The following is a 16,600-nucleotide window of genomic DNA, read 5'->3' on the forward strand; positions in this document are numbered from 1 at the left end:
ATGTGGGACTCGATCCCGCGACTCCAGGATCATGACCTGAGCCGAAGGCAGTCGCTCAACCAACTGAGCCACCCAGGCGCCCTCCAGGCAAACATTTAACCTCCAAAGAGTCACCCCACCTTTAGGCCAATGGTGCGGGCCCGTGAGGACCCAAGTGGTGGCGCGCTGGCTGTGGGGGCTCCCTGGGCCTTGGCCAGCTCCTGGTCCAACGTGGGAACGAGGTCTGCCATGGAGACTGCCCAGCGCCTGGGTCCCGTCCCCCACGTGTCAAGCAGAGACTTCACTCCCCTGGATACCGTCCCAGGTGTGGTCCAAAATTTTGGAGGTGGTTTGGCCACCGCCCAGTGCTCCCCAGCCGTCGGGTGGGTGTCTCCGGGAGCTCAGGGCCCCTCCCGGACAGGGCTGAGAGCCAGGTCACACGCCCTTGGTCAGGAAGTCTCAGGCGGGCGGGCGTGGGGACAGGCGGACGGGCGGGGCCGGGGCCGCGGACGGGCGGGGCCGGGGCAGAGGGGCGGGGCCGGGCCGCAGGGGCCTGCGGGCGGGGGCGGAGCCCGAAGCTCCGGCATTTATTTCACGGGCCGCGACCTTACGGCGGTGACGACCGCCGCGCGACAGCAGGACGGCCGCAATGGGTGAAGACGCTGCGCCGTAGGACCCTTAGACCGGAGTGGGATGGGGGACGCCACGCGCGCCCTTCCGGCTGCCCACCCACCTCCTTGCCCCCGACCCGGAGCGGAAGTGGGGGCGGGTCACGGGGACCCGCGGAAGGGTGGGGGCCCCAGGAGAGGGCTGCACGTGGCTTCTCGGGGTTCCGGCAGCTCCAAGTTAGAGGTGCAGGCGCGGGGGTCTGGGGCGCACAGGTCTCCAGCCGGGCCGGGTGGGCCAGAAGGGCGAACAGGTGGTGCTGGACCAGGGAGAAGGCAGCCCTGACCAGAGTAGGCCAGAGACAGACGGCGTGGTGCTGGGCGGTCAGGACCGGGGTCCTGGGATTGTGCCGCCTGCGTCAAATCCTCGCTCCACTTCATTCTCCCTGGGGACCTTTGGGCACAGGCTGCGCCTCCCCATGCCTCGGTTTACTGGTCTGCGAAGGGAGAGTGATGATGAGAGGAGAGAGCCAGGCCCCAGAGAGGGACCACCCCATCTGCCCCTCGGAGAGTTTAGAATATGTTGGTTATTGCTATTACTCTGTTTTCTTCCCGTTTTACAGAAAAGGAAACGGGCTCAGGAGGTTTTAGTAAGCGTTCCAAGGTCACACAGCTGGCATGTGGCAGAGCCCAGGTCTAGCCAGTTCCACAAAGTCCTGCCATGAAACCCTCCCCTGGTTTTCTTCACTCAGTGGACCCAGTTTATCTTTCCTTCCTCTGGGTATCCCCAAACCCACGTCAGGCTCTCTCCCTGTAATCACCTGGGGGCAGTGCGGGAATCTGAGCCCCCTGGGCTTCGCTGTTGCCCTGAACACATTGGGCACAGATGAGGGGCTCAGAAAGTGCCTGCTTCATGATTGAACGGGTGGCTGTCTTCCAGGTCTGTTCGCAGAGCTGAAGCTGGCTGTGCCCTGGGGCCACATTGCTGCCAAAGCCTGGGGCTCCCCGCACGCCCCCCCGGTTCTTTGCCTGCACGGCTGGCTGGACAATGCCAACTCCTTTGACAGACTCATCCCTCTTCTTCCGAAAGGTGGGGCTGAAGGGAAGCCAAGGGGCAACGTGACATAGACTGCAGGAGAATGAGGGGTGGGGGAGACAGCTGACCTAGACGCCTTCTCCCCCTGTCTCTTGTCTCAGACTTTCATTATGTTGCCATGGATTTCGGGGGACATGGGCTCTCGTCCCATTACAGCCCCGGTCTCCCGTATTACCAGGAAAACTTTGTGAGTGACGTCCGGAGAGTTGTAGCAGGTAAGAGGCAGTGTGTGTGTGTGGAGGGGTGCAGTGGGACATCCCCTCTCATCATTGGAGTGGGGTGTGGTAGCCAGCAAACAATACTGGCCTGGGAATGACCTGGGTCACCCAGGAATTCATGGGTGACTTTGGGAAAGTTGGCAAGAAGAGCTCATCCTTCTGGGGGTTCCACCCCTTGTAAGGAAGCTGGAACCCCTCTAAGCTAGTTTCCTGAGGGGGGCACCCCAGAGGCTGGGGAAGGATGTCCTGAGCACGGGGACTGCAGGACAGAGGGTGAGGGGAGCCTGGGCCCATCCAGACCTGGCTCCGTGTGTTTTCAGCCTTGAAGTGGAAGCGTTTCTCCATCATGGGCCATAGTTTTGGTGAGTACAGTTTACACTTCGGCAGGCAGGGGGCTGACTGGGCTGAGGGGCTGTGAGGGAGGGAGAGGAAGTGGCACACAGGTCCCCTGCACTTCTGGGCAATGCAAGGAGAGATGAGGGGGTCTGTGGGCACTGGGCCCTTTGGCCTGAGGCACCTCCCCCACGGGACATAGGGCCCCAGAGGTGGCTGTCTTCCAATTTGACAAGAGAAATGTGACCTTTCAAGTGGCTAGGTCTGATGAAGTGGTCATATGGCCCCCAGGGAGGGAACCCCAAGTTTGTCAGGGCATAAAGAACCCTGCCTCCTGGTGGGAGAGAGCCAGGCTAGCCTGGGGTGGGGCAGCCCCTGGGAGGAAGTTTTAGTAGGATTTTGAGAGCTGGGGAATACCAGCCCACGACTCTTTTGTCCCCCAGGTGGTGTGGTGGGCGGAATGGTGAGTAGATGCTTTGCAGTGACCACCTCTGGCCATGTTAGGTGTTCCTGTAGGTGGGGCAGGAGGTGGGGGGGGTGGGGAGCAGGGAGAGAAGAAGTTTCCAGGAAAGGGAGTGCCTCCTCATATCACAAATTAGAACCCAGTATTTGTTGGCCTAGATGGCAGTAATAATCATTATTGCGGGGAGGTTGGTGAAACTGGAGATTCCTGATGGAGTTCAGAGTTTCCACATTCCCCATCCCCAGAGAACCCTGGAATCCAGCCAGCCACCAGCGTGTAAACCTTGGTCTGGGTGTGAACCTCCAGGGGCTGGGGCGGGGGAGAGGAGGCTACCCTGGGAGGGAATGAAGATCCTTGTTCTGGCCCCTTGGAAACACCAGTGTCCCCAGGGAAAAGCTTCAGTCCCTTTGCCTTCTTCCTCTCCTACTCATTCTTCCCTTTTTTGGGTCACATCATAGTTTTCCAGTATCTTTCCCGAGATGGTGGATAAACTTATCTTGCTGGACACATTGCCATTTGCCCTGGATGCTAAAGTAAGAGTGAGGGCTTTCATGCATGCTATCATGGGGGGAGACCCAGGTCCTGGGTAGTGTCCTCAGCCCTGCCTCTTTTGGCAGGGAGGTGGGAGGAGGTGGCAGAGGGTAGACAAGGGGGGATCAGGGGACTCCCAGAGAGGACAGGGTTATGCAACTTGTACCCCTAGGAGTGGGCAGAGAAAACAGGTGCAGAAGCCTTTGTCATCCTTGGAAACCCTGTATGTGGCCTGGGATCTACAGAATGCCAAGTCTTTCGTGAAGTGGCAGTGGGTGGGAGAGGGTAGGAACAGTGGATTGAGGAAGCTCTGGAAGCACACAGCGTGATGAGGCCCCCCCCCCACAGTCATGTTCACGTGTATGCCTTTGTGCTGTGCACACATTGCGCAACTGCACACAGCAGCCCTCAGTGCAGACCAATGGGAACGTGCCGATCCCTTCCGCCACCACCACCAGTGACAGCAAACAGTGGTGTCCCTGCATCTGAGTCCTGGCTTCTGCCACAGATCTGCTGGGTGACCCTGGGCAAGACCCTGGGCAAGACACTTGGCCTATCTGGGCCTCAGTTTCCTCACCTGTAAAATGAGGTTGGACTAGGTGACCTTGGAGTTGCTTGCCGGCTGTCACACTCTGTCACTCTGTCCCCAGGAGCTCAGCCTCTCAGTTGTGACACAGCTGAGTTTCTTATCTGTAAAAGGGCCACAAATGCCAAAAGGGCACGAACCATGCTGTCTTTTTCTCACCACATGCCCAATCCCAGCACATAGTAGGTGCTCAGTAAGTGTTGGCTTCATGAATGGAGAGCTCGTGGGTGACTGTGAGGATCCGGTGAGACTCTGGGCTTCTCTCCCTTCTTTATCTGTTTCACCCACTGAGTTACCCGACGCGGTGCCCCAAGATCTCCCTCCCGAGCAGCTGGGTATTTGGTCCTCCCTGTCCCCCGTTGTTGGATGGGAGTGTCCCTTTCCAGGTGGGGGCCTGTGGACAGGGCTCGGCTGTTGTCAGAGTGAGCTGGGCCGGAAATAGGTACACTCGAAGGGAGGCCAGAAGCCCCCGAGCTGCACCCCCTCTGCAGTCTCCTCTCCACCATCTGGAGTGATAGCATTCATTAAACCAGCTGAAATTGCCAACCCTGGATGGTCTGTGACTTACGGACCTAGTACTGAACCTTTGCAACACACTGGCCATTGGCAGATTTCCTTTCCCCTCCATCATCCATCCTGACCCCTCCAGCTGGCCAGACCACAGGCGGGGCGGCCTGGGCTGTCACTGAGGCAGACAACGTGTGCTCTGATCACAGCTAACTAGAAGGGGCTGATCCTGTGCCACCCTTCACTGGGTCAGAATGAATCCCAGCTGAGGGGCTGCTGAGGCCCGGGTCGGGGGGAGCTGAGCCCCTCTGTCTGCAGCCCAGAGTCCCACCCACCCAGCAGAACCCACACATCCCCAGGGAGTAGAGGACGTGCTGACCTACAGGCGGGGAGCCATAGAGCACATGCTGCAGGTGGAGGCCTCCCAGAAACCCCGGCAGGTGGTCAGCCCAGAGGAGATGCTGCAGAGGTGAGTGCCTCTGTCGGCTGAGATGGGGCTGGTGGGGAGGGGAATGGTGGGAGGGGGTCAGGGGTGGGAGGCCCAGAGGAGGAATGGGATACAAGGGAGGACATCTCCGGGGCGCAGAGGAAGCGTCGGTCTCCTGCGCACAAGTCACACGAGCCTGTTTCTCTCCGTGCTCACCCTAGGTATCAGGCTTCCTGGCTCTCCAGACACCCCAGCTGGGACTTGCCTGCCTCGGGTCCTCCCCCCTCTATAGCCATGCCCTTCATTTCCCAAGAGCGCTTTCCACCCGCTCTCTACCCCTCTTCCTCCCCCTGTAATTGTGCACACATGCACGTGCGTGCACACACACACAGTCTTTCCTTCCACACCTCTCTGTGGCTCCTTCCACCTAGACCTCTCTGCAGGCACCTTGCTAACTTGCCCACTCCTCCTTCCTCCTTCAGCTGACTCACTCCCCCTAGGAGCCTGCCCTGCCCGCCGCCCCCCCCCACCCCGTGAGCCGTTCCTCCCAGCCCTGTAGGAAATCGAAGGTCTGTGGGTGGTGACCGGACGCTGGTTGCCTTTATATCTCCAGCACCTGGAAGTGCCCCCGGTAGTCAGGGACATATACGTATTTGTTATCTAAAGGAGTGAAAATACACACACACACACACACACACGTACACTGCTGATGTGAACATCCCATTGACACGTGCTTGTGTCCTTTGTGGGGGCGGCCCTCTGTTCTTTCCATGTGGCCTTCCCTGCCCCACAACATCCAGCGTCCGTCTGTCCTCCCCAGGTTCCTGAAGAACAACAGTCACGTGAGTGAGGAGTGCGCGCGACTCCTCCTTCAGAGGGGGACCACTGAGGTGGCTACAGGTAGGGACTCGCTGTCTCAGGCTGTTGCTGATCGGCACTGTTCTTGCTGAGGAGAGGTAACCGCTAAGTCTCACGGCTGCTTGCTCTGGACCAGGCAGGGCACCGAGTGCTCAGCAAACAGTGTCTCATGTCATCCCCGCCACCCCCCCCCCCGCCCCGGCTGCCCTATACTCACCCCGTGCAGAGCAGGAGAAACTGAGGCTCCGATAGGCCAAGTGATAGAGACCTGCGTGCCAGGTCACACAGCTGCTGCGCATCCCAGACAGGCCTGTGGGGAGCACTCAGGTGTCTCGGGGCTGAATGTTGGGGAATGTCACAGCCGTGCTCTGCTGACCCTGTGTGTGGGCGCCGGCGTCCCCGGCTAGGGTCTGAGGACGTGCTGCGGGGCAGGGTGACTTGAAAGGGGTTTTTCAAAATGGAGAAGTAGAGGGGCACCCCGGTGGCTCAGTCGGTTGGGTGTCTGCCTTCGGCTCAGGTCATGATCCCGGGGTCCTGGGATCGAGTCCCACATCGGGCTCCCCCCACTCGGCAGGGAGTCTGCTCGCCCCTCTCCCTCTGCTGCTCCCCCTGCTTATGCTCTCTCTCTCTCTGTCAAATAAATAAATAAAATCTTTTAAAAAAAAACCAAAATGGAGAAGTAGAGTAGGTGGCCCCTTGGTTTCAGGGCAGCCTCGGGCCTGTGTTTTCTGCACTTTGTTTCCCGAAGTACCCATTCAGGGAAACTTTACCAAGGTCCCGCTCAGTGCCAGCCCCTCTCCTGGCGGGCCCGTACCTCGGACTGACACCACTCCAGAGGGCACCCTTCACAAATGCCCTCCCTGGAACTGACTGCCCCAGGGGTTGAGCCAGGCGAAGCCAATTCAGGCATGTCCATTCTAGGAGGAGCAACAGATGATAGACCTATGACCAGACAAACAAGAGACATGTTATTGTAAGTGCGATAAAAGAAATGTACAGGGTATTCTGGAAGAAACCCCAGAGAGGGGCTCCCGGAGGTGGCTCCCAGGAGGTGGAGTAGAAGCCCAAGGGAGACAAGTGTGGTAAGATGGACCAGGCACTACACTGGGCCCAAAGACCTGGGCTGATTCCTGACTGTGCTAGCTCAGAGATCTGAAGTCCCTCCTCCCCATTTAGACACCTCCCCCCTATTTTTCTCAGGTCATAAATAACGTCTTAGGATCTTTGTGCTCATGGTCTGAGAGGATCAAGCAAGGAGGTGAATGCGGCTTCAGTTTATAAAGTACCAAAGGAGGCAGCGGTCAAAACCTCAAGGGCTTGCCAGATTTGAGCAAGTGGTGGAATTAATTGGGCTGCTGGGAGTCAGGCAGCAGGGAGCCGACGGGACTGCGGTACCCGAGATAGGACAGCCCAGCCAGTGGTTATCGCTGGGAACTCTGGGCCTCGTATGGCCCAAATTTCCAGTTGCTCACAAGAAGCCAGAGATCTACTGTGTGGTATTGTTTTTTCCAGAAGTTGCCAACACACCGTGAGGTCAGATGGAATATGCTTAAGGGATGTTTTGGCCTCAGGCTGCCAATCTGTGACTTGTTGTGAGGGACTGTCTGTTATCATCTCTGAACCTTGGCAAATCCACCACGGAGAGGGGAGGTCGAGGCAGAGGGCCATGGGCCTAGGCTTCCCAATGTGCCCACACAGATGGCCCGCCCAGAGGGGTCCCGGCGCAGAAGTAGGCTAATCCGGAATAAGACACGTTCCCAGCCAGGCGGGGGAAGCCGATTAGGCCAGGCCTGGGTCACGTGAAGGGGTGAGCACGGACACTGAACCAGTTGTCAAGGAGGGTGAGGAGAGAAGGGAGGGGAGTGGACAGGCAGCTGGGTCACCATGTCAGGCCCAGCCCCCATGCAGCGGTCATGGCCCTTTGGGGCCGGAGCTTAGCCTAAAACAAGACCAAGCAGGTTCCCAGCCCCCACCGGGTGGTGTGACACTAGGAGAGCCGGTGTTCCAGGCTGCTCGTGGGTCCTTGTCCTCAGGCCCCAGAGCCCCTGACAGTCCCCATTCCACTCTGGAGCAGAGAGCAGGGACAGCACCATCAGTCCAGCCTGATCCTAGAACCGAACCCAAGTTCATCTGCCCGACACACAGCAGAACCAATCACTCAGACATCGAGTGTGCAACAGGTGGTGAAGGCGAAGGTCGTGAAGGTGGCTGGCCCCCGAGTGAGGCCCGGCAGAGTGCAGTCCTGGAACCACCTGGACGGGGGACGGGAGGCCAGGTGGGGCTGGAGTCAGGAGTTGGGTTTGGAGGTGAGACCGGAACGAAAGCAGGGCCCCTGGGCATGGAAAACGCCTTGGTGTCTGTAAGGGGGAAGGTGTTGCTCTGCTCTCCAGCCGAGCAGACACTGAGTGGTGGCCGTTTCCCACAATGGCCGGTCCTCCCCCAGCAGCTGGGCGTCCCACAGTTCGCCTGACTCCGTTCTGACACCATCTACCCACAGGCTTAGGGCCCAGTCCCACGAAGCTGTCCCCACTTCAGATGCCCCACCGAAGATGAAATTGTCATCTGTGTTTTCGACCCAGTGGCTATAAATCCGGGGTTCCCTCAGACCACTCCGCAGGCTCAATAACTTGCTAGAACGCCTTTTAGAACTCAGGAAAACAGTTTCCTTCCTAGATTACCAGTTTGTTAGAAAGGATACAACTGAGGGACAGTCAGATGGAAGAGATGCATAAGGCAACGTATGGGAGGGAGGGGTGCGGAGCTTCCGTGCCCTCCCTGGGTGCCCCACCCTCCCAGCACCCCTGTGTTCATCAGCCGGGAAGCTCCCCAAACCTCCTAGTTCAGGGATTTTTCAGGGTGGCTTCACCATGCGGACACGATTGATCATAACTCAATCTCCAACCCCTCTCCCCTTCCCAGAGGATGGGGAGGTAAAGCTGAAAGTTCCAGGCTTCTAGCCACAGCTCATTCTTTTGGGGACCCCCCCATCCTGCAGTTATCTGGTGGCCCACCAAGAGTCACCTCATTGGGACAAAAGACGCTCCTATCACCTAGGAAATTCCAAGGGATTGAGGAGCTCTGTGTCAGCACCTGGGCTCAAAGACCAACTGTTAGAACAAAAGATGCTCCTAGCACCTTTATTACTTAGGAGATTACACAGGCTTTAGGAGCTCTGGCCAGTGTGAAATAAAATACGTATTTCTTATATCACAATATCAGTCTCTAGTTGTTGGCTGTGGCAGGAGATGGGGGGTGTCTAGGGTTCTGATACCATCTCCTGCCTTCAAAGGTATTTTTCTTAAGAATCATAAGTTTCATGCAACTTTTCAGGGATTCTGAAAGTCTTGGAGAAGGTGGCGCTCACAAGTCGCAGGCCAGGCCAGCCCGAGGGGTCCCAGCCGTGCTGGTGCAGAGTCTCTCCTCCTTCCAGGGCTGACCCTGGCCTCTTCCCTCTCAGTTCCTTCCGGGTGAAACAGGTTGTTGATGGAATTGAGAGAAGTCAGTGCACAGTCCCTCGGAGCAACTACTGGCCCTTGGTGTGGGATCTGCATCTAAACCCCTTCCAGAAATGCGAGGGCCACTTGCTCTCAGATCTGATCACGGGATTCCTTGAAGGGATATCTGTGCTGGCCTGCTGGTCTGAGAAGCACATTTCCTGCCCTCACAAAGCTCACTGTCACGGGGAGGCTGACCGAAAAGCAGCCGGGCTGTGGGCCTGCCGGGCCGGTCAGGATGTGAATGGTGGAAGCGAGCCTTGGAAGAGAGGAGGATGTGGCCAAAGGGGACAGAAGCCAGAGCCCAGGGCAGAGAAAACAGAACAGCTCGATAGGGATCCCCAGGTACCTGGGGGTCACCCCACCCCTACAATAACCCCCTTTTAAAGTTTTTTCACATCCTCTGAGTAGCTGGAGCCCAGGGCTGGAGGAAGGAGGAGGGCAGAGAACCCAGGGCGGGGGCCAGTCATCTGTGCAGGGAGGTCATGGCCCGAGCTGAAGATGACCCAGAGGCCTCAACCGTCATAGTTTCCTTAGGCCGAGATGACCTACTAGTGCAGCGACCAGAAAATCTTCCGATTACATGGTGTTCCTAAGAATTTAGAATCACAAATACCCGACTAAGAACCTCTATCAACAATTAATCATCTATATTTATCATCTAAAAGTTCCACAGTCTCTAATTAGAAGGGAAAACCTAGTAATTCTGGCAAATAGCTCTTTTTTTTTTTTTAAGATTTTATTTGTTTATTTGACAGAGGGAGAGACAGCGAGAGAGGGAACACAAGCAGGGGGAGTGGGAGAGGGAGAAGCAGGCTTCCCGCTGAGCAGGCAGCCTGATGCGGGGCTCGATCTCAGGACCCCAGGATCATGACCCGAGCCAAAGGCAGACGTTTAACGACTGAGCCACCCAGGCGCCCTGTGGCAAATAGCTCTCCTTAATGTTCCCGTATCTGTTTCTCTGAAAGCCATTTTGTATTCAAACATCAGTTTTCCATCAGGGAGACCTAACACCCCTCCCCTGGTGGGCACCCCCACCCCAGCCCGGCCCAAATACCCCATCCATCTCCCCCTCTCCCCCGGAGCTGATGGCGTTTACAAGGGGCTGGGTAGAGATGCTGACCTAGTTGCCATTTGGGTTTTATTTTTGAATTTAATACTACTGTTTTTATTTATTTATTTTTATTTTTAAAGATTTTATTTATTTGAGAAAGAGAATGAGATAGAGCATGAGATGGGGGAGCGTCAGAGGGAGAAGCAGACTTCCTGCTGAGCAGGGAGCCCGATGCGGGACTCGATTCCGGGACTCCAGGATCATGACCCGAGCCGAAGGCAGTCGCTTAACCAACTGAGCCACCCAGGCGCCCTCTACTGTTTTGTTTTTTTTTTAAGATTTTATTTATTCATTTGACAGAGACACAGCGAGAGAGGGAACACAAGCAGGGGGAGTGGGAGAGGGAGAAGCAGGCTTCCCACGGAGCAGGGAGCCCGATGTGGGACTCGATCCTGGGACTCCAGGATCACGACCTGAGCCGAAGGCAGTCGCTTAATCGACTGAGTCACCCAGGCGCCCCTCAGTGTGGCTTTCATTTGCATTTTCTTTTTATGGTAACGATGAGTATCTCTCATATTTAGTTTTCTGGAAACCGTACCTCTGCCTATCCTCCGGCGCATCGTTCTGGAGGTCTTTCCTCAATTTCTCGGAACTCTTCATATGTTGGGGAGGTTGAGTTGCAAAGACGTCTTCCCAGATTGTCTTTTTTGACTTTGCTTAGAGGGTTTTTTTTTCTTGAAATGCAGACCTTTCTTCATGTAATTAATAGAGGTCTCTTTTCCAGCCTCTGCGTTTTGAGTTGTAGCTAAAAGCTTATGTTTGATTCGAATACTGTTTGGGGTTGAGAATTTTCACTTAAGTATTTGCTATTTGCTATTTAGCTTGTGTGCAGGTGGAGGTTTGGATCTGATTTGATCTTTTTCCAGACGGCTCCTCCATTGCTTGACATTTTGTAAAAGTGTCTTTGCCCTCGGTGACCTAAGAGGCGGCCATACCATGCCCTGACTGCCCGTCAGCATCAGGGTCTGTCTTTGGACCTTCGATCTTTCCGTGGGTCTGGCCGTCTGTCCCTGACCAGCACGACACGGCTCGGCTTATTGTGTTTTCATATCTGTAGGACAGTCTCCTTTTATGGCTTTTTTTTTTTTTTTAAGATTTTATTTATTTTTTAGAGAGCGAGCGAGAGAGAAACAGCATGAGAGGGGAGAGGGTCAGAGGGAGAAGCAGGCTCCCCGCCGAGCCAGCAGCCCGATGTGGGACTCGATCCCAGGACCCTGGGATCATGACCTGAGCCGAAGGCAGATGCTTAACCATCTGAGCCACCCAGGCGCCCCCTTTTATGGCTCTTTTTCAGAGCTTTCCTGCTATTCTTGCTAAAAATGTTGTTGGCATATCACATATGTACATTTAACTAGTACTAGTAATACTAGTGATACCAGACCTACTCCTGTACCCCTCCCCGCACCGGCCAAACACTAGGACAGCACCCATTCCTTTGAACCCTGTGTGTCCCCTTCTCTGCGACCCGGAGGCAAACATCTCCTTATCCCTCAAGCAACTTTTTGAGCATCTACTGTGTGGCAGCCCCGTTCTCGGGCCTGGGGAACCCAGCCAGGGCTGAGACACCAAGCTGTTGTCCTCTGGGAAGCTGCATTCTAGCGGAGGAGAGGTGCATGCGGGTGGAATGCTTTAGGAAGTGCTGAGTGATGAAGAGAGCCCTCCGGGGGGGCGGGAGAGGTCCCCGTGAGAAGGCTGTGAGTCTACTTATGAATTTGGTTGTGACTTGAAATGGGAGGCTGAGAGCCTGGCTGGGAAGGCAATGTGGCGCAGAGACTCGTGGGAAGGAGGAGGCCGCCCTGCTTCTCTTTGGTGTCACATTTGTGGGATTTACCCAGTGGCTCCAATCCACGGTTTCCCAAGTAGAGAGGGTCCCCTAACAACCCCCGCACCCCAAGAGCTCACTTCTCAGGTGGCCTCCCGGATCTGTGATTCTGTCTCTGAAGGGGGCATTGCCCAAGCATGGAATTGCTGGGAATCTGTCCTCGCCAGGTGAGGTCCAGCTTGTCCACCATCAGGACCGTGGCAGAGAACCACGGTTCAGCCCACGGGTGGGACCACGGGCCTCCCGACCCCGCCAACCTTCTTTTCTTTTCAACACATGATGGCATGGATTCTTCTTAGCTGTTGGGTGCTTCCTGGGGTCTGAAGATCACGTGACCACGCTAAGGTTCTCAGAGATGACGGCCACTGTGCCAGATAGGGTAACCGTCCACCACCGTCCTTCTGCGCTGTTCCGTGGGGTGGCTGAGGAGGCACCCATGGGGGCCATGCCAGTCCATGGCCGGGTGGCAGCAGCCAAGCTCTGAAGACACCAGTCCAGGCTGAAGAAGGGCGCCCTGGCCAGAAGGGCCCTGGGTCCCCAGGGAAGCCCTGTGGGGTCCCTCACCCTGACAGGCAGCACTGAGGCCCCGTCTTTGTGCTTCCATTCCAGGTCTAATAATGAATAGAGACCGGAGGATGGCTTTGGTGAGTGCTGCTCTCTTTTTCTTTTGTTATTATGGTACATTATACATAGCATAATAGTTATGCTGTGCTATGTATTTTAAAATCACTCCTGAGTGTCCAGTTCAGTGACAGTCCATTCGCAATGTTGTACAACCATCATTTCATCTACATTTTTCATCATCCCCCATAACAACCCGGTACCCACTGAACACCAGGTCCCCATCCACTCACAGCCCCTGGTGGCTGCCATTCTATCTTCTGTCTATGAACTTGGCTGCTCCGGGGACCTCATGTCAGTGGAATCAGGCCGCATTCAAGGCTCATCCAGGTCCCAGCAGGGTGCCCGAACTTCCCCTCCTTTTCTGACTGAACAACATTCCGTTTATGTGGATCTGTCCATTCATCCATTGAGAGACACTTGGGTTGTTTCCGCCTTTTGGTTATTATGAATCCTGCGGCTGTGAACATGGGTGATGACTGTCAGTTCGAGTCCTTGCTCTCGGTTTTTCTGGATATACACCTAGGAGCAGAATTGCTGGGTCGCACAACAGTCCTGTGTTGAACCTTTTGGGAAACTGCCAGGCTGTTGGCCCAGCGGCAGCATCGTCCCTCCCAGCAGCGCACGAGGGTTCCAATTTCTGCACCTCCTCACCCACACTTGTGCTTTTCTATTAAATTTTAGCGATCCTCGTGGGCGTGGGGTGGTGTACAGCCTCTTTTGAATCATGGGTGTCCTTAGGGCAAGGGCTGAGGGCAAGAGTGAGGACCCCCCGCCCCACAGATTCATGAGGTCCAGATGTCTCCCCAGCAGGCCTGGCAGGAGTGGGGGCTGCCCTGCGCCTGGGGGGGACCGCCAGCAGGGGGTGCTCACAGCACGACGGCCGCTCCTCGTTCTCCCGTGTGCCGCACACGTGTGTGCTCGGGTAATCCTCACTGCAGGCCTGGAGGAGGGAACTGTTGTCACCCACATTTCACAGGCGGGGAAACTAAGTCAGCCGCACGACTTGCCCAGAGTCAAGCAGCACCATCGGTGGGGGCTTCTCACCCACGAACAACTGAAAAAACCAACCATTACTGGGGCGCCTGGGTGGCTCAGTCGGTTAAGCGACTGCCTTCAGCTCAGGTCATGATCCTGGAGTCCCTGGATCGAGCCCCGCATCGGGCTCCCTGCTCGGCGGGGAGTCTGCTTCTCCCTCTCCCACTCCCCCTGCTTGTGTTCCCTCTCTCGCTGTGTCTCTCTCTGTCAAATAAATAAATAAAAAATCTTTAAAAAAAAAAAAAAAAAGAAAGAAAATTAAAAAAACAAAAAAAACAAAAAAAACAAAAAAAACCCAACCATTACTGACACACAGGTGCCCACAGAGCAAAAGGGGAACACCAAGGCCCACTGTCGAGGGCAGACTTGCAGCTCCATCTGTGTGTTTTCACAACTATGTAAGAAGACACCGACTCATTTTAGGGCTCTTCGGTTTTGTCGTTTGTTTAGGTTGTCACAGAAATGGCTGCAAGTGCTTAACTTTTTTTTTTTTTTAAGATTTTATTTATCTATTCATGAGAGACAGAGAGAGAGAGAGAGAGAGGCAGAGGGAGAAGCAGGCTCTCAAGGAGCAGGGAGCCCGATGCGGGACTCAATCCCAGGACCCCGAGATCATGACCTGAGCCGAAGGCAGACGCTTAACCATCTGAGCCACCCAGGTGCCCTGCAAGTGCTTAACTTAATGGATTAACTGCATGGGGGTGCTGCATGGGAGTGCAAGGAAGGCCTGCTGGCGGCTGGGGGCGGGTGTGGTCAGAGGAGTTGGTTAATGAACAGCTAGGAGATACCAGCCCCTATGCCCATCTTTGTGGGGTTGCCGTGACGACTAGCAAGGTCCCTGTGTCAAGTGCCCCAGCACAGTGCTATCACGTTAGGGGCTCTCAGATGGTGCTCTTAATGAGATTGTTCAAGCGGGTAAAATGCTTTGCCCATGTGAGATGCTGTCATTAGAGGTGGGAAGCTCTGGCCTCAGGGAGACCCTTGAGAGCTGTTGCCCAGGCCCAGGTGGGGACATGAGGCCTGGACCAGGGCATCAGCCAAAGGGACGGGAGTGTTTGAGTTTTGATTTTGATCCAACTGGGATCTGTTCTCAAGTGTGAGGTAGGGATCCATTTTCACTTTCTTCCCAGATGAATAGCCAGTTTGGTCCACTGCCAGTTATTGGGGTGGGGGGGATCCTCCTAACCACCAAGGCTCACTCACCGTGGTCTGTCTTCTGTGTGCTGGTCCTCAGGCTGGTAGCTTACCAGCCAGATCCTAACCAGTGGAGGCCCTTGTTGGAAAGCTTCTCTCCAGAGAGAGTGATCCCAGCTGGAACCCTGGCCTGAGCCAGGTCACCCTCCAGGCAGCAGTGCAGGGCCCCAACCCTCCACTGCCCCCGAGTGCAGGTTGGGTTGGTTACTTTGGGGGGCATTTGGAAATACCCCTTCCCTTTCCAAGGTCCATGCCCTGTGCAGCACACGGCTGTTCTGCAGCAGGCTGCCCACTGATTTGGAGCTTATGTTTGGGACATAAACTGAATTATGAAAGATACAAATTCTAAAATGGGTCTGTCTCTGCACTCTCCTTTTGTTCCAGTGATCTTGTCACCATCCGGGCCCTACCACTCTGTTTCAATTCCTACTGCCTTCTGATTAGTTCTGATGGTTAGTAGAATCAGTGTTCTCTCCTTGTTCTTCTTTTACACATGTTCCTTGGCTTTTCTTGCATATTTTCACTTACAAATGAAGTTTCGAATGATCAACTTAGGTTAAAAATTACATTGGGATGGGGTGCCTCGGCTGGCTCAGTTGGTAGAGCATGTGACTCCTGATCTTGGGGTCGTTGAGTTTAAACCCCACGTGGGACATAGAGCTTACTTAAAAAAAGAATTCTATTGAGATGACATTGAATTTATAGAATACTTTGGGAATTTAGTGACTGTTAACATTATGAATGGGTACCACCTGATTTACAATAGAGGTGTGCCAGGCAATGGGTTATCCATATGGAAAAGTATGATCCTAGACCCTTGCCTCACACGATACACAAAAATTAATTCAAGATGGGTCATAGATCAAAATATGAAAGGTAAAACAGGAAAGGTTCTAAATAGCTTTATGACGTTGAAGTAGACAATATATTTTAAATAGAACACACATGTGAATCAATGAAAATATTGATAAATAGGGCTTTATTAAAATTTAGAATTTCTGTTCATCAAAAGACAAATTAAGAGAGTGAAGAGTCAAGCCACAGACTAAAAGAACATATTTAAATGCATAGGCCTGCTAAAGGACTCATATCCAGGATATATAAAGAGCTCCTACAAATCAATAAGAAAAAGTCTAACAACCTCATTTTTAAAAGCAGGCAAAAGATTTTAACAGGCCCTTCATGAAAGAGGCTATCCAAATGGCCAATCAACACATGAAAGGTGCTCATGATCATTAGTAATTAGGGCAATCAATGAAATATACCTCTACACCTCCACCAGAGGTGGAGAAATTGCTGTCAAAATGGAAAAGCCTGACAACACCAAGTCTAAATGGGGACGAAGACCAGAACTCTTCTACACTGTAGGAGGAAGTATAAATTGATACAACCATTTTGGGAAATTGCTTGGCAGGAACTGCTAAAGCAAAACATAGTCAAATCCTGTGAGCCCATAATTCCACTCCTAGGTGTATACCTAGCAAAAATGTGTGCCGTGTGCACAAAAGACGTGTGCAAGGACGTTCCTAGCAGCTTGGTTCATAATAGTCCCAAACTGGAACTCACCCACATGTTTTTCAACAATAGAATGCACACATTGTTCTATATTCATACACTGGAGCACCACACAGGGATGAAAAAACAAACGTAACTTACAGACCAAAAGAAACCAGAAACAGAGAGCACTCTGTATGATTCCATGTACCTGAAGTTC

The 16,600-nt window shown here is 54.3% G+C and overlaps 1 protein-coding gene across 3 annotated transcripts; it reads left to right on the top strand.

The window, feature by feature from the left end:
• Positions 1-503: 503 nt before the first annotated feature.
• Positions 504-16,600, top strand: SERHL2 (serine hydrolase like 2). Of its 3 annotated transcripts, none has more exons than XM_081822563.1 (10): positions 504-632; positions 1,525-1,674; positions 1,782-1,895; positions 2,219-2,260; positions 2,675-2,694; positions 3,153-3,227; positions 4,678-4,787; positions 5,566-5,645; positions 12,643-12,677; positions 13,634-13,801. In XM_081822563.1, the coding sequence occupies exons 1-10, from the start codon at positions 629-631 to the stop codon at positions 13,784-13,786; spliced, it is 783 nt and encodes a 260-aa protein (XP_081678689.1). In that variant the 5' UTR covers positions 504-628; the 3' UTR covers positions 13,787-13,801. The 3 variants fall into 3 exon arrangements, with proteins under 3 accessions (XP_081678689.1, XP_081678690.1, XP_081678688.1); XM_081822564.1 differs by lacking the exons at positions 504-632; positions 13,634-13,801 and adding exons at positions 644-769; positions 14,191-16,600; XM_081822562.1 differs by lacking the exon at positions 504-632 and adding an exon at positions 644-769.

The sequence above is a fragment of the Leptonychotes weddellii genome, chromosome 5 (assembly GCF_054177405.1).
Source record: "Leptonychotes weddellii isolate Sample4059 chromosome 5, ASM5417740v2, whole genome shotgun sequence".
In the NCBI taxonomy this organism is placed as follows: domain Eukaryota; kingdom Metazoa; phylum Chordata; class Mammalia; order Carnivora; family Phocidae; genus Leptonychotes; species Leptonychotes weddellii.

Excerpts from the sequence above, each read along its gene's own strand:
- SERHL2 (XM_081822562.1), top strand. The coding sequence starts at position 673 with ATGGGGGACGCCACGCGCGCCCTTCCGGCTGCCCACCCACCTCCTTGC. Across the intron at positions 1,896-2,218 it reads CGTCCGGAGAGTTGTAGCAG|CCTTGAAGTGGAAGCGTTTC; the intron begins GTAAGAGGCAGT and ends GTGTGTTTTCAG. Across the intron at positions 12,678-13,633 it reads GAGACCGGAGGATGGCTTTG|GCGGGGAAACTAAGTCAGCC; the intron begins GTGAGTGCTGCT and ends CACATTTCACAG.